A 23,006-nucleotide genomic window follows, 5' to 3' on the forward strand; every position below is an offset into this window, starting at 1 on the left:
GCTTCTCCTCAAAGGAAACCTGACTTCTTTCTTATTTTGTTGCTTTCATGGCTATGGCATCTAGTTTTAAGTAGTTTTATGTTATTAAATTTGCTTTACATGGCATTATGGCTTGTGTTTGCATTGGAATAAAGGGCAAATCTTTTAAGACTGTAATCTTCTCAGCTATGGTGTTGTCTGCCATACTGCCTTTCTGGGGACCGATTTCATCAGCACAGAACAATTTGCATTGTTTGGAGTGTCCTGATGACTTGGCATTGATTCAGGCAGTCATGTTGTCCAAAATTAAATTTTGTTTGCATCAAACAGTAAAAAAAAAAAAAATACAGTATGTAGTCAGACTGTGGGGAAGTTGTCTGTAGCAGTGTTACAGCGCTTTTGTTTAATTTCACAGAAATGTCTTTTCTTGGCCTTTGTGAAGAAGTGGGTTAATTTATTACTGGAGCGAGTGGAGTTGCTACATGCCGGGTTGCTGTGGAGCCGGATATAAGAGGGTCTGTGGAGCCAGGGTGACTTCACATTGAGTAAGCCAGATCTGCGCATGAAATGTGGGTCCAGACGGTTTCAGCTGTGCCTCTTGCAGGCTGCGCGGCGGTGCCGGGGAGCAGAAGCGAGGGAGCAGATGAGACCCTCAGTGTGCCAGGGGATCGCAACTTTGTCGAGCTGTCAGCAGATCTGTGGTTGGGGAAAGAAGTGAAGGGGGATAATTCATTTCCTATCACCACTAATACACTGTCACTAATACTACCACTGTGACAGATTCTGCCATTATGACTACATGTCACTACGCATTACAAGTGGGGTTTTTATTTGCTAGTGGTGATTACATGGATGATTGACACCATAGGAACGATGCCACATAAAGTTCAGATGGAGATGGTGATGATCAGTGTTCTTTTATATAGGGCAATACAGTAAATAAAATAATTTTGCCCACTCATCCGTTTACCGGCTTGTTTGTGTACGAAGTGAGCTTATAAACAACCAATTAGCGAAGCCTCTACTTCTGAGATGGGCAGACTGGTTGTGAGAGGAATTCTAACAGCATGGCAACCCGCAGCAGGAAAAGAGGGCGTCCCTGACCACTAGCCCTAAAGGAAAAATGTGGAGAAAACTTGTTCCCTGAGCTCACCATCACTACGGAGTTTGCAAGTAAAAAGTTTATCATTTTAGTGAACTCAGACCCTAACACCCTAGAAAGAGATGCAGGTTAAGGGTTGTATTGGTGGAGTCTTAAATGAAAAAAAAGCATTGACCTTTGCCAAATGGGTTCTAATAGATCTTGTTTGATGATGATGGATGAGTACAGTATAACATGTAAGTCTCAAGTGTACATGAAAACACTTTGGCATAAAACTTAGTGCCTGAATTTACTAGTGAAAGAAGGTGATAACTAGCACATACAGAGGGGCCTCTTTTCTTTTTTCAGTAATTCTGAAATAATAAGAGTGGTGTGGTCCCTCAGCATAATCATCAGCACTTCAAATAATACAGGTCCCTAGCTGATCACAAAGGATGAGTGCAAGACTCTGACGCAGGTGTCTTGCTTGTATTCTGTCTCTTTTGTCTCAGCTAGAGAATGCAGGCGACCCAGAACAGCTGATTTGCTTTCACATCATTAAGAGATCTGGCATGAAGCGATCATTGCATTGTAACCACCTATTGTAACAGCCGACCAGGTCATTAATTATTTAAATATCTCTTTCAATTAAGCAATTAAAGAGATAGGAGAGATAATATCTGGGACCTTGGAATCAAAAGATTAAAGAGGCTGGTTTATGCCTTACTCTGATCTATGTAGAAATGAAAACATTCTTTCTTTAAATGATGAGGGATTAAAGGTATTGAAGGCCCTTCTGTTTTGAGTTTGGTTTGTTGTTATGAATATGGTTATACAGTATCTCAGTCCTGATAACCAGTTTCCTCCGATAAACCTGCTCCTCTGAAATGAAACTTTTAAAAGCCAAAAAGTAGTTTATACATTTAATGACAAAATATCCCAGCAAGATGTCCGTTGAGTTTCATTGTCAAAGCAATGGGCATTTCAACTGACCCATAGCTTACCCAAACTTTTCATTTTGCAACTGCGTGAAACTTGATCTTACACATATATATTAAATCAGAAAAATAAGATGCTTTCCTCTGCAACCCTGTCATTCCTACTCTAATGAGCAAGAAATTAAGGAATAAAGGATTTTAGCCACTTGGCTTTGATACTGCGTGATGTGCACTAATTGGTAAGATTGTATCTGTATTATTTTTCAAAAGATCAGCAGGGCGCTTGGGTAATTTTCATTAATCACATACAGAGAAGAGCTAATTAAAATTTTCATTATTCCTCATCTTTTTATATATCCCCCCCCTCCATTTGGCATTTAGTTAGAGAGCAGAATGTTAATATGATTCATGCTATTATTACATAAGAATTCTAAACATAATCATAATTATTTTTAATTCGGTTTGCTGCCATGCTTAGTTCTTGATTTAGGATTTTTTTATAATCATGTGCTTGAAATTAGTTTAGTATAATTGAACAATATGTACAAGCAGTTGTGATTCAAGCATTTAGCATTTAATATCATACCAGGAAGTAAGTAGAAGAATGACCGAATTGTTTATTCATTAAAAAAAGATGTTGTATGAAGTTGAAAAAATGATACCTTGTCTCATCATTCATTTTCAAACAAGCACAAATATAAACAGAATTTCTAACTTGTGCTGAGTCAATATTTACTGTAAGTAGTCAATTACAAATGTGATTTTTGTTTTTGATGCATTAAGGGTTTGTGTTTGTGGTTTGTTTGTTTTCTGCATGTGTTTTGTGTTCTGAAAATAAAAAAAATAATTGTCACCAAAAAATTATACCCAAAACTATGGGGCGAAGTAATTATCTTAAATGTTTTTTTTTTAATTTGTCACACAAGGGATCTTTGTCAAATACAAAGCATTCATTTTGACAAACCAGCACCTGATTCGAACATTCACCCTGCTGTATTTCATCTGTACATTAAGCAGCTGAACCTGTTCATCAATACCATCCATTTCCTTAAAATCCTATTGCCATGTAGGTTACCTGCTAGTTCCAAGTCTTCTTTCCTTAACCCTTCCTTAGATGCCCTGGACCATGCTAGGTCTACTTTTGTTTTTTGATTTTATGGAATAGTATTACATTAGCAAATTTTCAGTCTGTGGGTATTGCTGCTGTCTTGAGTGATTGCTGGATGAATTGTGCTAACATCCTGCAAGTAACTTATTTCAAATATCTAATATGTCTTGTTTATATCCAAATGATTTTAGTACCTGTGACACTCCTGCCTCTTCTATGATAATAGTATTTAATACAGAACAGTGTCTGGCCCCAGCCCCAGGAATGTCGTCAGTTACTTTACCTCCTTGGTAAACACCTGAGTGTAATACTGTATGTATTTAAATTATAAACCATTTCAGTTTCGGCATCCCTTACTGTTACTTTGATATTGTCAATATGGTAAGATATCCTTGACTGTTATTCTCACTGTGGTTCAAGCAGGATCTTCTCGCTGCATCCTTGAATGGTGGTGTTCGTGCTCTTCTGTACCTGGCTTGCCTGTCGCGGGCACCAGGATGGGACAGACAAGCAGATGCCTCACATCTCTGCTGTAACACCCAACCAACCTGCAGTCTTGCCATTCTGCAGTTTTTGCTGTAACACTTTGGTCAATTAGGGGTAAATTAGATTAATATAATTTACTTATTTTGTCACTTCTGTCTCACCAATTCAGTCCAAAAATGTCTGTGGTCTTTTGTGCATTTTTATTATCTCCTTTAACTATGGTAATGAAGAGCTGAAATTTGTAGTGTGGCTGCAGTAACCAAAGTAAATGTCTGGAGAATGCTATTTATTCTCCTCTCAGAACAGAAGCCAGCATTGCTGTAGTTTCTCTTTATTACTCTCATTGCAGTTGACGTTGATGTGTCTTGGGTATTGCCTTGCTTGGTGCAGCCATGGTTCCAGTGGCTTTATCTCTGGCGGCTCTCTACAAGCAAAAGAATGAATACTGACAGTAACAGCAACAAGGAGAAGGAAGTACTCATTAAAAAACAACACCAAGAAAGACAAACACTATCTTGTTTCTTTCCCACTGTACTTTAATTGCATCTCAACCTGCATTTAGGAGGGCAGTTAAATAACAATTCCTGTGACACTTTCTTAATTACCAGGAAGTAATTTATTGGCAATAAATGCTTATGATTACCCTTTTGAATGCAGTGAAAGATGGGGAATGTCAGTCCTTTCCTTTCCCATCTGTTAATGATCCTTGGATCTCTGTATGTTTCTGGGAAGTCAACAGAATAACATGGAAGATATACTCAGACTCAGTAACCAAACCTTCATCTGTTATTTTCCTTTTCACAGGTTTGCTGGTCACTTTTATTGGAATCAGCTTTATAAAATGCACTTCTGCAGAGGATCTGTCTTTTGTATGCACAGTGAACACATCTGAAACAACCTTAGATAATTCTTTAACCGTCAAACACTTATATTTAACCCAGTTTAATCTCTTTCAAGTATATCTTGCAAGTTATTTTCAGAAGCAGCTTGAACTCCTGTCAACGGTCTTCTTTACCAATGGTGCTATATTGTTTCTTTAAATCTGTTGCATGAGTTTCTGTCGCTGCAGCAGAAATGTGTATACATGGACTTACTGTAGACTTGTGGTTTGATTAGTTTCATGCAGCTATTTTGATGTCACTCCTCAGAGTCAATATTGATTAGAGATCATTGAGCAACATACGCGTATCGCATCTGAGTCTTGAGTTTCTAAGGGTAGAGGTCGGGGAAACGAGTGAAACCGGACACCCAGATTTACTGTAGCTGGTAGACAGCCACCAGCTTTGTCTGCAGCAAACTGTGTGGTCAGCTGAACAAATTCTAACTGTCCCTAGTGTAAGTAAAAATATTTTAGAAAATATTTTGTAAGGTAAAGGACAGATGGAGACCATTTCAGAAATAAGAAATGGAGATGCCATATAAGAGTTAATGTTCTAAAAAATGACACAAATTGAAAGCTGAAGGCATAAGCCATGCTCGCCAGACGAATACAACCACAAGAGGTCCTCTGCCTTCCCAGCAAGGAGCAGTGCTGGTGATCAGCTGGAGTTCATGGTTATTCTGAGAGGCGCACAATTAACACTGCTCAGCTCCCACCCACGTGAGAAACTCATCCCGGCTTTTTGGAGTGCCGTAGAGCTTCAAGGCACCATCTCGTGCCAGTGTGGTTTAGTTCTGACTCGCTTGTCTCTTGTGTGATCCCTTCTAAATCTGGCTTTAGATTTACTAGGGGCAAAGTGAGAGCAATCAACAATATTAAACCATTGTAAATCCTAAAGAGGACCGGAGAGACCTGCAGTGTTTTAGCCAGCATTATACCATACTGTACCATTCTCTTTTAACTGAGGGCATTCATAGCATGATGTTCAGTGCCAGTGTTGTTTCCTTTAGATGTATAGTCTTACAGCTGTTTCAGTCTGTGCCAAAACACAGGACACAGTGTCTAGTGATAATCCCCATGCGTGCACAAGTAAAGATAACTACATTATCCCTTTTCTTCTCACAGACTGCTGCTAATGACCTTTGATCTTTGAAGACAATTAACCAGCACTTAAGAGTCATAGATGGGGCAGTGGTGCATATCGGTATGACATTATGAATCCATTAGATTTTCTCGAGCCCCCCCGGAGAATTAGGGGTTAAAGTTCAGAAAAGACAAATTAATTTTAACATGCTGTTGTTTTTCTTGGCAAAAATACATAACGTTTTTGTCTGGACTGAGTTACATTAGTCTGTGGCTTATGGGATCAAGGATTGCTTAATTTAATGAACAAAGTCATTGGCGAAGGGAATCGAGCTGGAACTCTGTCTGGAGTCTGCAGTGCAATTTGAATGGCATGCCTCTCTTTACTGGTTTTCAAGCAGAAATCGACAGTCATAGCTGAATGAAAATTCATGCAAACAAAAAGATATGGATATTTCTGAGACACAAATCGCAAGAATAAAATACTTTATGAAGTTTTATTAAGGTGAATTGTGCAAATGTTATGTTTTTTTAGGCTGCTTTTGACTGAATCTGTAGTTTCTAATTGTTCTTCTTTCCATTCTTTCCATCCTGGTGTAGAAGGCGTTTGCTGAAGCCCTTGACTATTGTAGCATTCAGCACAGTGATAGTCATGGGACCAGTTACCTTTTCAATCCATCTGTAGTCACTCTGATCCTTGTTCTTTTCCTGAATCCAGATCAAACAGTAGGCCTTCATTTGACAGCACATTAAAGTGGACATGTTGAGATCTAGGAATTTCTAATTTCACTTACTCTTCATTTTCTTCCTCTATTTCTTGTGTGAAATTCCATTCTTTTCACAAATTGGCTACATTGACAGCCAGCCTGCGATTAAACAGCTTCCTTCAAACTTTCTGTATGTCAGGATTTTTTTTTACTGAGAAACACAAACGTTTAGCTGAATAGTTTCACTCCTAAAAGCAAAAAACAAAATCACAACATTAATAACACCAGTGATGAAGTGTAGGTGGTGGTATGTGTGGTAATATTGAATATTGTAAAAATAATTGCAGCATGCCCTGCTGTACAAAATGAGACTCTAAATTATGAACAAGCAGGATACTAACAAAATCAAAAAAGTGATTGACAGACATTACTTCTTCTGCTTTTGTCTTGACAGCGGTTCTGTCAGATTACTTACCGATACTACATGAATGGAATTCAGCCAGCTTGGCAAGTTACAGAAATTGACTTCAGCAGACATGGAGAACTGTGACTAATCCAATGTAGACTTGTTCGCTGAGAGAAAAGAGGATGTTCTGATAATTCTTGCAGATGTCAGGCTTGGTACTGCATGCACACATAGTGGAGCAATCTTCACCCCCCCCCACTGCAAGAGTGTGTTTTATGATGACTTTGATGTGAGACGCGCTCGTAGCTTCAAGCAAGAAGAAAGTTGCACTGATTTGTAAGAACTTCAAAACCCTGGACTGTAAGCTTCTTCCTACAATGCTCACACAAGGCTGCAGATGGAGAGTGTCAAAATGCAACAATCAGTTGCAGTGTTTCACTCTACAGCACGTCTTTCTTATATACAGTATACAGTATGACTAACATTTATGAACAGAAATCCTGTATGTATATTTAATTTTTCTTTTTTTTTGTCCTGATTCCCTTACCAGAGAGAGTACTAAGCTGACAGTTTTTTTTCTGGTCAACTGGAAAGTGATTTGACTAATATGGCTTGAGATTAAATGAGTATTTGCTGCCTTAGTCACACTTCAGAAGAGTAGAAGAAATTAAACATACTTTGTGCTTTTCTGCTGAAAGCTAGACAGCAAGGAAACAGATCTGTGCTACTGTAGGTCAGCTGTAGTAAGTATTGTAGTTACTGCTGACGAGCCACTAGAGGCTGTTATACGTTGATTGTTTGTAAATAGTCACACTCACTTGGGGTAGTGACTTTCAATAGATCATTTGTACAGCACGTAGATAGTTTAATTAGTTAATAAGATAATAGGAGAAGAGCTAGGGAACAGATTTTCTCATGGGTCGAATTAGGTTTGCTTGGGAAATAGCCAGCAGCCATATCACTCTGCAATTCACAACTGGCAGCCCCACTGAAGCTCAGCAGGTGTGAGCCTGGTAAGTGCCTGGATGGGAGAAACTAACCTCCTGGGAAAAACTACGGTTGCTGCTGGAAGAGGTGTTAGTGGGGCCAGCAGGGGGCACTCACCCTGTGGTCCATGTGGGTCCTAATACCCCAGTATAGTGACCGGGAAACTATACTGTAAAAAGGCGCCGTCCTTCGGATGAGACGTAAAACCGAGGTCCTGACTCTCTGTGGTCATTAAAAATCCCAGGGCATTTCTCAAAAAGAGTAGGGGTGTAACCCCGGCGTCCTGGCCATATTTCCCAATAGCCCTTACCAATCATGGCCTCCTAATAATCCCCATCTATGAATTGGCTTCATCACTCTGCTCTCCTCCCCACTGAGAGCTGGTGTGTGGGAAGCGTTCTGGCCCCGCTATGGCTGCCGTCGCATCATCCAGGTGGGGCTGCACATTGGTGGTGGTGGTGGAAGAGAGTCCCCATTACCTGTAAAGCGCTTTGAGTGGAGTGTCCAGAAAAGCACTTTATAAGTGTCAACAATTATTATTAAATAAGGGGTGTGCATGGCGTAGATTTTGGATTGTTTGCAGTGTGAGAGTGCAGTGTGAGTGTGAGACTCGTGGGTGCACTGAGAAAAAGTTGCTGAATAAAGTCTCCCTGCCTTGTAGTCTTCATCTCATCATGAGTTTTAATGTACTCAGACCTCACAAGCCACCTAATTTCGAGAGAGGCCAGCCGTAAGATTATAATGTCTTTAGTTAACAAAAGCAAAAGAAAATGAAGAGTGCTACTGTATACTGTATATATATTTTTTTAGAAGTCTCCTGATATAGTTTGTACTGCTTTGCAAAGCCATGCGGAGCTAAGGGCACGTATCTGTGCTGTGTTGGTAGGTTAAGTAGGTGTGCTAAAATTCTTGGCTGCTGCAGTATATTATAGCATGGCCAGCGGGAGTTTAGCAGGGGTAATGACGTGTAAAGAAGCCTTAGCTCAGAAGCACAGGTAATCATTTTCACCTGCTGTATGTCAAGCAGCTGTTTTATCTTACTAGATCTACAGGTATGTACTGTAAAGTAGCAGTATGAAGCATCCAAAAGACTTTGACAACTTCTGTTCAAGTATCGCATTATTTCTACCTAAATTAACTCAAATAGTTTTGCTTCAAAGGCTTAGTTTTGCTTATGGTTTGTTATTACTGTACGTAGATGTTAATGGATGATTTTGTCAGGTCTTATAATGTGCATAGTGCTGCCAAGATCTGGAGTGAATAACAGAAATACCTTTGCCATATCCTCAGGTGTTAAAATAGGTAAATTTTAACAGGTATAGGTTGGATATATTTAGCTTGTATAAAATATGGGGGTTGTGTTCCATGATTGTTCATCTTGCAAGCAAACCACTTTAACCATTGTACAGTGGCGGTGTGACTTCCATAGTATATTAGTCATTTAAGGAACATTGCATCGACTTCAGCACAGTTGACTGGAACACGTTAAACCTATAAGCAGAACTGAAACATCTCAAGGAGTAGCCTTTGCTTGCTGTATTTTTGACGAAGGAAGCCAAGTATCGGGATGTTCACTGATCACACCAAATCAATGGTTTCTATCTTTAAAATGGTTAGATGCGTCATCCATTAATAGCAGACTTTGGCAGATGTTCTGCAAATTGTGTTTCCCTGATTGCTAACATGTGGTCCTGGCATTACTGTGTTACAGGGCGGACTGAGGAACAGTAAGCATGAGTGCACACTGTCATCACAGGAGTACGTGCATGAGCTGCGCTCTGGCATCACCGATGACAAGCTGCTCAACTGCCTGGAGTCCCTGCGAGTGTCCTTAACTAGCAACCCTGTCAGGTCAGTCCTCATTAAAAAAAAGAGAACATACTGCTTAACTCCAGTACATGAATAAAAGTCTATGCCCCTCTTTGCCATGAGATGATTGATAAATGTTTTTACTGTGCTCATTTTTATAAAAGGTAATGTTGTGGACATGCTTCCATTTATTTTAAATGAGTTATAATTGAAATAAATGAAACAGTGAAAGAATAATGGAAAAAAAGAACACTAAAAATCAATTTTTGATTAATAGCCCTTTTAAGCTGACCCTGTGGTTTAGCTGGGGGCTAAAAATTAGAACCATGTAAATAGTGTAATCAGAAAGGAGGGTGCTTGTGGAAGAAACACTATTTGCAGAACCATTTTACTTTCCTTCCATGCAGTGTGACTTATCAGGCATGCACGATTAAAGCTTGAGCTGATAAGAGGTTGCGCAAAAAATATCTTGATTATAAATACAGCCACGCTGTTTGTCCAACTGGTTGCACTGCATGTACAATAAGCACAAAAACTTCTGGAATCTTAAGTTAACAAAAAAGTAAACCCAGTGGGCTCAGAAGCACTCACATCCAGATGATTTATGGCCCTTCCAAAGCCTTCTTAATGAGTGCACACCTTGGTGTAAGAGAATTAGGAGCCTAGCAGTGAATCTGTGTGTGGAAAGGCTGTGTATTCTGAATTCTGATGCTCTTGCTTGTAAACTTCACGATTGCATTTTTGGTTTTTCTTAGATTCCTATGCTTGTCGTGGGCATGCTTTTTGTGCCTGCTGTGTAAATTGGAAATATGTCACCAAGTCTTTAAGGAATTTGCATGAACAGAAAGATGGGCCATTTGCAATTCATGTAGCCAATGAGCTCTGCATCTGCAGCTGTCAGCGAGGCAGGAGGGATTAGTTACGACTCTATCTATTAGCCTGTAATAGATAGGAAGTCCAGTTTTAGAAATCAGCAAGAATCCCATTCTACTACTGCTTAATGAGCACCCCTCCCTCATCTAAAGATCAAGTCTTTCGGCTTTGATTTTTTTTTTGTCAGCAAGTCTCTTTTTCTTCCTCACCCTCTTTTTTGCAGTTTGATCCTACTTAATGTGCTACTTAAAATAATTTAAAACATTTTCCTCAGTACGGTGCTCATTTCTGCAAGCTTTGATAGGTCTTCATTCAGTTCTAATTAGAGCGTGTGGTGTCCTGGGCTTCTCACAAAGTTGTCTGATTCTGTCTTGTAGATAGTCTTGTCTTGTAGTTTAATTTGGTCCCAACGTCATGGTGGAACCCTTGCTGACAGCAGACCTTCTAAATTATTTACTCTTTCACTGTTGGAAAGATGTTTCTTAATGTGAATCAATGAGTGCTGCATATAAAGTGGTCATCAGTTGAATGGCAGATATTCTTTTAAGTAGAGCTCATTGCTAAAAGTCAGCCTTCACGAACTCCCAGTGGACCAGTTATTTGAACCACTGGATACAGAAGGCATTAGCCTGCATCCTTACAGCTCAGAAACTAATAGGCTTTGGAGTGGTTTTGCAAGGAAGATAATATGCACCAGCAGATAACAAAAGATATGATCTGCGCTTGAATCCAATTAATAGGTTTTTAAAAATGTTCCCCTTCATATCGATGAAGAAAAAAAGCACAGAAATGTTCTCAAGAATATTTTCCGTCATGGAGGACAAAGATCTTAGTTCTGTCACCTGGTAAAGTCCCAAATTCAAGGTAGTTCTTAAATTCATATGGTAGCTTTTCTACAGTGAATCAAACAATGTCGATGTAAAGTATTTGCGTCTTATACATGCATCTTTATAAGTTACGATTAGTTGTTATTCTTTTTGTTTGCTTGCTTTTAATTGGTAGAAGTGACTACAGCATCTACTGTATTTTTTAATCTCACACTGTTTTTTCCCCAGTGTCTTGAATCTGCGAAACAAAATTCGCAGCTCTTTTCTTTCACTTTGGAAACATTCTCAGTGGAAAAGTGCCGGTAGAGCTGACAGTGTACAGTAAGTGCAGGACGACCCTCAGGTTGTTTTCAAAGTGGTCACCTTGTGACCCCTAGGTGAACAAGCTGTATATACTGCGTCTTAAACACCCACGCAAGGCCAGACCTTAACCAGGAAAGGAGCAGCCTTAGGTGACAGATGACTTGAATAAACACAGCACTTTTTAAAGAAAAAAAATAATGAAAGGGACATTTCAACCTCTCCTGTTCTCAGAGGTGACTCGTAATTAATATGGATGTAATTAATGGTCACGGATCACAGCACATTGGAAATCTGAACTGTGGAGCTAGTTGTTCTGATAGTGCTATGTTAATTTAACCTTTTAGAAACTTAACTTAAATGAGTACAAATGCATCTATTCAAATGCATAAGGGTTCTGCAGTTAATTTATTCACTTTACTCAAGGGACATTCAAGCATGAGAGTTTTTTAGATTTTTGTTCGTGCGAGATCATTATTGTCAGTCCCGGCATCTAATTGTTTTTTTTTTTTACATGACATGACTTGAATGGCAGCAGTCACTGCTGACTGTGCAGAATGCAGAGTCCTTAGTGGCTCTTGCAGTCTGTAAGGTGATTCCCTTGCTTCCAGCGACGGTTTGGGAATCCTCTCTGGGGACAGCATGGCGCACTGCTTAGGCTTTCATACTCCAGTGAGCAGCGTAGAGAAGTGGTTTAAGTTTCAGTCATTTTCACAAGTCACGCTTATCCTGCAGGCAAATTCTGATCTGAACCTTTCTGGGCTCCTCTTATGTAAGCACTGCTTGTTCAAGGAATACAGTAGCTGCTGCACAGACATCATGGTTGGGTTTGATCAGGAGCAACGTTTCCATGCGAACATGAAATGTACCCTGTTTCTTTCCCGTACGACTGAAACCATCAATGGCGATTGCATGACAAAAGTATGATTGGAATGGTCTGGTTGAGATGACATGACATCTGAAGATAGACCTGGTTTATATGAACAGTAGAGAACTGAACATGTGTTGATAGGGGTTTTTTGAAAAGCTTGGTTTCAGCAGAAAACCTAACCTGAGTTTCAACCAGAAGACATTTCCTCTAAAACTTTGCAGGGGTGTAATTTGCAAGTGCGCAGTGTGTAATTATTAAGGGGTGCTAATCAGGCCATTGAATGCCTAGTTCCCATTGGATTTATTTGCTCACTTTCTGCATGGAGGACTGGATTTGAAACGTCATTGTTCAGAAAACATAAAACAAAGGTAGTCGACTGTGCAACCTGTAGAAAAAAAATCTACTTCTCTTACATCCTAGATTAGATGTACACTTAACCTGAGTAAAACAGTTTAGTGAATTAAAACAAGAGGTAATCTGAAGATCAAGTGGACCGATAAGTAGTCTGTGTATTTGTTCATTGTTTTTGGCATGCAGGCCCTGCCAATTGTCCTGCGTTCTCTTCATACTTTACTTTATATCACATTTGCTGCCTATTATATCACATTTGCTGCCTCTAAGATGCTCAGCTTGAGCTCCCTTTATTAAGTTCACTAGCTCTGTGTTACCTGTCCTGATTTTTCATTGAGTTTACTGGCACCAACATGGTAGTACTAAGTGTTGTGCACTGAAGAGGCTGGCTTATAAGTTCCCTCTACTAAGCTTTTAGTATTAAATTCTCTGTCACCCAAATCCCAGCACTGGCTTTTCCATATTGAATTTGCTAGCTCAGAAATCTCTGAACAGAGTTCTCCAAAATTGAATTTGCTGGCTCTAAATTTTCATTATGTGAAAATCTTCATAGCTGGGCTTTTAATGGTTTTCAAGGTCATTTTTCGGTTTGTGTGGCTTTGCAGGTTACAGATAGAAGAACTCACTACATGGCTTTTAATGGGCAGAGGCTCCAAAATGAGAGTTGATCTATGCATCTGTCTCTATACCTGTATCTGGTGGAGTCAGCATAACCAGAACAATAGACTTAGCTTGTCATGAAACATTGTGCATGTTGTATCCAAATTAATAACAAATTATTGCATTTTCAGAATAAATGCAGAGGAGAAAAAAGGTGGGTCAGGTGCCTTGAAACCAAGTGGAAAAGAGACTTGTGCTGTTAGAAGTATGAATTAACCTGTTTTTAAAACTACTATAGAGCCTTTTACAATTTCCCTGCATTAATACTACTGTACTCCGAGCTGGTATGATAACAAACCATCAAGATGCCCGCTCCTTCGTCCACCCATCTTCACCCCACTTGTCTGGATGAGGGTCTTGGCACCAACATAATATAATTCATTGCTGTTATGGGAACCTCATCCGCATCTGTATCTGTGCAGGCTGTCAGCAAACTTAAATGTTAGTTTGCTGCTTGTTCTGAATGATCCACAAGTACGTGTTTTGTTAACAATGTAATGAATAGAGATTTACTGAAGTTCTTTTGAAGTGTTGACATTGATAACACTGTCAAAGAAACCTTTTTTCTTTCAGAACCATCACCCATAATCTCATCTAAAATCTTCAGAAGCGATAAAAAACAAGCCTAGGAATCATATAATTGAGTTGAATAAGCATCAGTGTTTAACAGATTTCATCAAGCACAAATCTTTACATTTAAATAAGTACCTCAAATGAATTATACTGCTTGTGAAGAATTATTATTTCAAATAGGTAGACAATGCATTTGCACTTATTTAGTGTTTCTCTTTGCTTTGCTTTAACTTGCTGTGTATTGAGACTGAGAAGGAAACCCAGAGCCTGAAGCCCGTAAGCAATACTGTTTTTTCCTCAAGTGTTTGAAATGATATTTGTCTAAAATGATAAAATTATATGTACGCTAGGTTTAAGTAAGGTTTACAGTCAGGTAAGCCATTAGGTGCTGTATTCCCTAGCCTGCTTAAGCAGCAATGAAACATTTAATAAGCCCAACCTTGAGTGACCTTGGAACAAACATAAATGGGCGAATGTGATTTTATCTTAATGCAAATCAGTAAGGTACAGCATATCAATATGGCGACAAACCAGATTTAAGTACCCCCTTTGTTATTCCCAAATGCACTTCGAATGATGACAGAATCTGACCTTAGCTTTGAAGTATTGTTTCAGCAGGAGAGAAGATGAACATTAACGTACCTCCCCAGTGAGTGATGACACTAATGTTATTAATCTTTTCAGTGTTGCATTGTGTCGCTCAGCTCCCAGCACAATAACTGCTTTCTCTTTCACAGCGTAATAGCAAATCTGTACTGTGAAAAAAGAGAAAAATCATAGCCTTTCATTCAGCATTGTTAAGGCAAGAAAATGTATAAGGTTTATTTCTTGTTAAACACTATTATTCCTTTAATGTCAATCTGGAGTACAAAAGAATAGATTACAAAGCCCATGAATATTGTGTGGGGTTCGGTTTCATCTCATCACAACTTTCAATAACCAGCATTTTTGATAACAATGCATTTGAATTAATTTTTTTTTGCCTTTCAAAGTGAGCCATCCTTGAAAACTGAGGAAGCAGCTGCTGTGTTTAATGCAATTAAATCTGTCCTACAGATAAAAAAAAACCTGATAATATTCACGCAACATTTTAGGTTTTGATGTTTGTGGTTGTGTAACCTTAGCTGCATTTCTATTTTGTTGTTCATCATGAAAAAGAAGAACAATGATATATACTAACATAAGTGCCTGCTTGTTAAATGTTAACATTACACCTGTGACACTGAGATCTGTTATGTTGAAGTTCCACAGGTCTCCACTGAAGGAGAATGTGCAGTTCAGTAAAATGCTGCTTGGTTTTTTCTGTGCTATTGTAATATTTGCATGGGATTTGAAATGTCTGACCTCATTGTTCCTGTATATTTTTATAGGACTGTAAAATTTTCCTTTCATAGGTGCACAGTGAGGATGATCTAGTTAAAACTGTAAGCGTAAAATGAATAGGTAATCAGAAGACAATTTCTTCTCATCACTGATTAGTGCTGAATAAACAGCACAGGTTGAAAAGAAAGTAGGATGTTGCGTCTCACAGGTTAGTTTTTTAGATGTTTGTGGAAGGAGTTTCACCAGCTTGCAGGCTGCAAAGGACTATAACGTTTCCTTCAGTTGTTCTCCTTTATCTGTTGAAGTGTTTCAGTGAAGGTCAGACGTGTCAAAATGTGTTTTTTTCTTCTTCATTTTTTACTTTTCCGGTGTGGAATTAACCCCTGCTCGTTCCTTTGTATCACTTAACAAAGTTTCTTTCTATTTTTGAGTCTGCTGGAAATTTGATAAAGGAGAAATTCTTCAATAATGATAGAACAAAACTGGAGAAGCCTTAAATGGAGGCTACCAGATCATGAAACCAATTACTGTGACCAGCTGAAGTCTGAATACTCCATCAGCTGGTGGAGTTGCATTGCTCTTCAGTTAGGCTGTGAACCCCAGGAGATGAAACATTAACAAGCCAGTTCAGTTAGCTTGGAAACTTTCTTCAGTGGTGTGCAATGCACTGTGGGCAGTACTCACCAGTGGACTTGTAGGCTGCTGTATGCTGCCCCAATTCTCAGTTAGAGGACAAAGAGCCAACATTTCTGATGTGAATCTGAATTCAGGAGAGAAAAAATAGCACATCTATGGAAGCTAAAACTGGCCTTATTAACCTAAGCCTCGTCAGATAAGCAATAACTTCATTATTTGTAGTAAAAAAAAATGTAATTCTGTAGAAAATGATCAACTTTTACTGCATTAGCAGTGCTTTGGCTTTTGTCAACAGACAGACATACACACTGGTCTTAATGGCAGCGACAGCCATACATGTCTAAATGGCTTTCCAGTGAAGTTGTACTGTAGCATTTAAGCTCTGTCATGTCAAATATTATAAATGTACAGCTATTTCTCCTAGACTTTATTGTCAATCATGCATTAGATGTATTAAAATTAATATGTATTATACATTAAGATGTATTTATACTATAATCTTGGCATCTCTTGCTTCAGTTAATCCAAACAGAATGATGCATCTTGCTTGTAAATGGGCAGTGTGCATATAGCTGCAAGATGTGAACGAAAATGATCCGCTGTTACATATCATTATTTTTATGTTTGACCCCCTTTCCTTAATAATGTGTTCTAATGACCGTTTTCTTGAGTGTAAATTCCTTAACTTTGCATAGCATCCTTTAGGGAAGGTGCCAAGCTATTTGCTTGTGTGCTGCGCCAACCCAACATGATTGATTAATGTAGCAGTTTCACAGCTAGCCTTAATTTCTTTCTTTTGCTGATTCCGATCAGAATGAAAGATGACGCGTATTTTGTTTGTTGCCAGATATCTGAAATTAAAATAGCACTGCAGTTGGTAGAAGCATTCTCTTGTTGACATCAGGCCTTCAGAAGGGGGCTGAGGGGACAGGCGGCTTGTAGGAAGTTCACCGGCCACATCCCCCTCCCCAGACCCACTCTTGTTTCTAGAAACTCCCGATAAGAGTTCTTCACCGCAGCAGTCATGCTCCGACATGGTCTGGGGAGGAGGGGGAAAAAGTTATCAGAAATGCTCCTGTCAGTTTGTGAAATAAATTGTCTCCAAGGCTGTGGCGACTGAGTGAATCCAAGTTTGAAGCTCAGAGCCAGGTCATTTTTCTTGTGTTGTGCTGCACTATCTACTCTCCAGACTATAAATGTTATTACAAACTTCACTGTACCCTAAAGGCTCTGGCAGTTTTAACTTGGACCTGTTCTTGTGAAAGCAACAAAAAAAAAGAGGCAGAACAAATTCTAAAATAATTGATCAGTATTCTCACCCCCGGGGCTTGAGGTAGATTATGTTTTTGTTTGGGTTTGCTTTTGTCAGATGGCGTTAACTTTGCTTGTCATAAATGTCAAAAAGGGTAGCGGGACAGCCTGCTGATTAGTCCTGCTGCCTCCCAGCTCTTGAATCCTGGATTTGATTCTGGCCCCTTCTGTGGGGAGTCTGCATGTCTACTGTACATGGATTTTCTCCTGGAGCTCTAGTATCTTCTCACCTTGCAAATGTGTGCTAACTGCGTTAATTGGGGTTAACGGAGGTAAATTGGGGACTCTTAATTGTTACTACTGTATATGCTTGTAGGTATATGTGTCCCATGCAGTATGTACTGTAGCTTTGGGATGGACTCTGGGTTGCCATGGCCCTTATCGGGAATGGGTCTTGATTCTGATAATTGCAGAAAGGGAGAATAAATGTGACTGTAGCTACCTCCTTTCAATTTTGTTTACTGTTGTGATCATCATCATGATTTTTCAGCATTGTAGCATTGTAGAAAACAGCCAGTCCGCAACTCTGGTTCTGCTTAACCACAGGAACTTCAGTTTTTCACTGTGTTCAAGTTTGTAACTGATCAATCAAATCAGTACCTGTCTCAGTTGGCCAAATTAACCATTCATTTGATGCTGCATAATATAGAAATGTATATGAAAACATGTGATATTGAGAATTTGTTTTAAGAAAAGGAGTCCTTACTTTTTTAGTGTATTAGACAGCTTTCCTGTATCAGTGTTGGACAATTCCCTCATCTTTCTTATCCCTTAAATCTTAACCCTTTTCTGAGTGCTGTGAGATGAATACAATGATGTGTTAAATGGCTCATGCATTAGTGAGAGTGGACCAGTTACTCTTGATCAAAACAGAAGCCGACGCTCCTCAGCCCTGCAGTGAGCATCCACAGGAGAGTCTTGTCAATCTGACTTGGGCTTTTCCCACTGGGGCCGAACTGTTTACTGTTTCTAAAAGCTAAAGCCAGGGAGAGCAGGAGAGTCTTCTGGAACTCACCAGAGACAATCTAATGAATATTCAAGTCTTTTTTTTGATTGCTCAAAGTCTTTTGGAAGAGCAGACGGAGATTTTGTGGAAAAGTGCGCCCTCCGCAATAGGCAGATAGCAAGTATTCACATCATGTTCTGTCTAAGAAAACAGAAATGCAAAAGGCAATATACTGTATAAACTGCATATCTGCTTGCTTTGCCTCACGTTTTTGTTCTTTCCACCTTGCGGTCTGCGTGTTTGATTAATGTTTTAAGAAGCTGCATGAGCAGGAAACAGCACCTCACTGGTTTGGGCACATCACTGATGCTTCAGCTGCTCCTTCAAAAGCAGTAAAGAAGCTGAAAGATTCAAACGCTCTCCGTGACTGGATATATTTTAATCTGGGCGGCCGTTTCATTTTATGCCACCATCTGTTAACCTCAAAGCTAGCCGTATCTTTTAGAGGCCTGGAGCTAAGCATACATAATTCAGATGTCTGATTTCAGTTCAGTATTGATTTAGTGAAAAATGGTATCACGCAGGTACAGAGGTAAATAGGTATTCTACGGCATTAAATCCAATAACTTCAGGGCTCCAGGGATTTTTAACTATTTCCTTCTTCATTGTTTTGTGTTTTTCCTCTGGACATATTTTTTAAGCTGATACCTACATCTTTGTCCTGTTTCTTGGTCGCATTTGAGGGAGGGTTTATACAACCGATATCTGTATGTTATTTTAATAACTTTTCTGGGAAGAGTAGGTTAATACCTTTTACTTGGGAGCACATTGTTTACATATGCCTAACACTGCCTCAATAAATTTGTATTTAATATAAGCTGTTTTTCCATTTCTTTAACAAAAATGGAAGCTGAAGTAGCCTTTTTTGATTCCTGAAGACAGATTTATTATCCTGATGTCTTCTCTGTTTCCTTGTATTTTGCAGTTTTTGATTGCTGCTTCTCTTCTGCTTGCATGAGCACACAGCTCAGTCCTGAAGTTTCCTGGCAGCCTGCTGTCGAATTGTAGTAGACAATCGATTACCCTAATTCCTCTGCTGTTACTATAAATCAGTAATATACACTTTGTACTTACAGCTGGATAATTGAAGTAACAATGGAGATATATTAACATAACAATTGCATTCATGAGCTAAATCTTTCACTGTTATTCTTATATATACAGTATACTGTATATTTAATAGCATATGGCAGCCATTCCAACTTAATACTCATAATACCTTTAGGACCAGTTGTGGGTTTCTGAAAAACTGTGCATTAACCCACTTTTATGGTATTTCATTTGCATTTCTGTATACTGGATTTTTGGTTTGGTAAGGCTATAGCCTGCTCTTGCTTTGAAGAGACTTCTTATGAACATCAAAGGTAAGAGTTTATTTCTTGGTGAGGGTTGCTGGGACATTGTCCTTCATCTGTGAGACTTGTTGGCTTTACTGGAAGCTGGAAGCACTTTAAAGATCTACTGCATGAAACCCAGCAGTATTGCTGTTTCCTGTGCTGCAGTACATGTGTAGGATAGTTTCTGTTGAGGTGGGTGTGTGAGGTACGGTATCTTTTGTACTCTGAGCCAGTTGTTTACACACTATTTACTGTAAACATCCAGTATACTGAGTTAGTCTAGATCATGGCAAGAGAAGGATTTGATTTTAAAAAATCATAAAGTGGTTTGTACTGTACATCTGCATCAGAACTGTGTTTTTACCACTTGTTAATCACCTCAATTGATTTCTGCTCACACAATCTTCACAATTCATATATTGAATCACCCTAATTTTCTGTCCTATTAAAAATTTTCTCAATAATCCTGAATGAGTAACATTCAAAAAAACAAAGAGGAGAATTACAAAAAATAAAAATAGCAATAATAAATAGTAAAAGAAGATAACCTTCACCACCAGCCACCTTTTTCTTCAGAAGCTTTTTGGTATCTGTCATTTTATTTCATTTATTTATTTAATTTACTGATCAGTGATTTCCTTGACAAATTCTGGGAATTTCATCCCTGATTTAGTAAAGACCATTTTGGGCCCAATTAATTGCAAGAACATTAGGGTTGCTCCTGCTGTTTAGGAGATAATTAGAAATTTCAGAAGTATTTTCTTCACAGGAGGTGGTAATTTGAAAATTTCAGGATAGTGTACAGAACACTTTTTTCTTAATTTTGATGTTGTTTTTGCCAGTCTCCCAGGAACATGTTATTTATTATTTATTTTTCAGTCCTGTTTTTCCCCTTTTATTTTGTGGGGGGGGATTAAGGTATCATGTTCAGTAATTCTCATTTCTCAGTGTTCTCATTTCTCAACCACAGAAACTGAAACTGCCATTCATTTAGTTTGATGTGCAGTCTTTCTTGCTGTAGTGTGAGAATCCAGCTGGGATTCAAATGCCATTAGAAGGCAATGCAATCCTTTGAACACACATGTTAGCCTTTATCTGTGCAATAAAACCATCACAAGACACTGGCATGAAAAACAGTGTCCTCAGATCAGACCACTACTGGTCTGAACCTACTACAGTAGGGTTTGTCTACTGTATGTCTTATAAAATGTAAAATCTGAAGAGCTCATTCCCTTGGCTTTGTACAGAGAAGGTTATGTTTCTGTATACTGGCAAGGTTGTGTTTGGACTTGTTCTGTTTATGATACTCACAATAACATCAGTCAGTGCCAGTGACCCCAAACGCTCAGGAAAAAGAGTTTTCAGACACAGCGCAGGAGAGATATGCATCAAGGGTCCTGAATCAATAACAATATATTGTCTTCCTGAAGTTTCCTAAAGTTACTGCCTTTGTCCAAAGAGCAGATGGGCCAAAGAGCAGACATACTGTACATTTTTGTTGACCATCTTGCAATAGAAATAAATGCAGTATCCATGGGAAACAAATACAAAGTCTTTGGAAAGTGAACTGAGGAGTAGGACCCAAGATCTTTGTCTTCTCTGGGATCCAGCCTGCATCATGCAGTGGTGAGCAACTGTGGTTATTAATCCTTAAACACTATGCATGGCTGAGGTTGTGGTGTGCTGAAGCTTTCTCAGCAGCCGGAAATCTTTCTATGGCAGAGACTGGATCACATCTAAATGAGAAGGGCCTACCAGCTGGCTAGTGACAAGCAGCTACAGAAAAGTTAAAAAACATTTAAAGTAGAGTAGAGGGGGGGGTGGATCTGAAGAAAATCTGCAAGGGAGACATACCAGGAATAGAAAACAAAACATCAAAGGCAGAGGAAATTAAGCGCTTATACCTAAATGCCAGGAGCATTAGGAACAAAATACCAGAGGTAGAAGCTCCTGCTTTAGCATGTGATTACGATGTAACTGGAATCAAGAGGAACATGACTGAGAAAGAGTAACGGTAAATAAGACATCAATACCGGAAGCAGCTCTCTGCTCCACTGGAACAATGGAAGAGGAGGATGTGTGACTATCCTCACACTACCAGATGGGTGTAAAGAATTGTACTAGATCTCTAAACAACTAATTGGAAATTGCTGACATGTTAAATGAACATTTTGTGTTTATTTTGTGTTTACAGAGGAATAAATTCCTGTATTTGCAGAGGAATAAATTCACAACTTGCCTCAGGCTGAGGAAAGGCAATGTTTTGTTTTAAATTGTATTAGCATAGGAGAGGCAGAAGAGCTTGATGGCATTCTAGCAGCTGTTGGTGAAGGGGCACCATTGTTCTTCGGTCCATAATAATGAAGTTTGTTTTGCAGCATCTTTTTAAACCCTGTATAAAATGTTTCAACCACTGTAAAACTGTTCTACCCTTCAGTGAGAGATTATCTTTCAGGATGAGTAGCACCCACTCAAAAATGTGAACTGTTCTACAGCAAACTGTAGAACAGGTGGGGTCTCGAAAAACACCTCTAACATGAATTCTGGCTTTCAATATGCTTTAGTGGCAGCACATACTGTACCTGAGACAGACAACTGAGGCTCTCCATACTGTACATGTGAACAGATTCTACTTATGAAATTGTAAATGGCGAATCACTTCTTGCCAGGAGTGACACATTCTGTTTAGGTCCTCCTTAAGTTTTCACATCCGCATCAGTTATTTCAGATCAGATCAGCAACTTGTTACTACTTTAATTCTTTCAGTCTTTTGAACCTAAATAGATTAATGTCTATGACCTTTGGGAGCAATGTAGCAGCAAGAATGTATTTTTCTGGTGCCTGTTGGGAGCGCTAAATCTAATCATTTAGGTTTGTAATAGCAGGCAGACAGTGAGTGGTGTTTAAAGCAGATCTATGTCTTTAGACAACCTGACGATTGTCTGAATCATAGTGACAGAGATATGTTTTTTTTTTCAGGAGGTTAAAACCACAGCTTGCTGCCTGCTTTCCGCAGGGTCTATTGATGTTCTTCTAAATTATGCAGATGTATTTCCAAAGAGCTGTAGTGTGATGCACACATACATTTAGCTTTGTGTATTTATTTTTTCCTAGACTCAGATTCTCATATTTTTTGTTTGATTTTCTTTATTGCCTTTATGCTCTTTGGACTCAGTCCTCCAGGAATTTGGCATCATTTTCCACTGCAAGACTGTTAGAAGGAGAAAGCATTTTCTAAGTGTTCAGTGGAAAGATCTGTGCTCTTAATAAACAGGACTAAATAGTGGCAGGTATAAATTTATTAAATCTTTGCTCTTTGATTATCAATGGACAATCTTGAGCAAACTGTATGATATAACTAGTTTCTTTGTCTTTACTTTTTCTTTACTGTGGGGAAATAATCTTTCTTTATGGAGCTAGCTCTACCCACTGGAGAAATCAAGTCCCCAAAGTTTTTTTTTTTCTCCAAACACT

General features: G+C 38.9%; 1 protein-coding gene across 6 annotated transcripts in view; it reads left to right on the forward strand.

The window, feature by feature from the left end:
• diaph2 (diaphanous related formin 2) overlaps positions 1 to 23,006 on the forward strand; it is a 498,271-nt gene that overhangs the window by 125,703 nt on the left and 349,562 nt on the right. For all 6 annotated transcript variants that reach the window (XM_088924957.1, XM_088924960.1, XM_088924961.1 and 3 more), the window contains one exon: positions 9,367 to 9,506. In XM_088924957.1, coding sequence (XP_088781083.1) covers positions 9,367 to 9,506 — 140 coding nt within the window. The remainder of the gene's footprint in view (positions 1 to 9,366; positions 9,507 to 23,006) is intronic.

This window comes from Atractosteus spatula, chromosome 9 (genome assembly GCF_055471065.1).
Source record: "Atractosteus spatula isolate fAtrSpa1 chromosome 9, fAtrSpa1.hap1, whole genome shotgun sequence".
In the NCBI taxonomy this organism is placed as follows: domain Eukaryota; kingdom Metazoa; phylum Chordata; class Actinopteri; order Semionotiformes; family Lepisosteidae; genus Atractosteus; species Atractosteus spatula.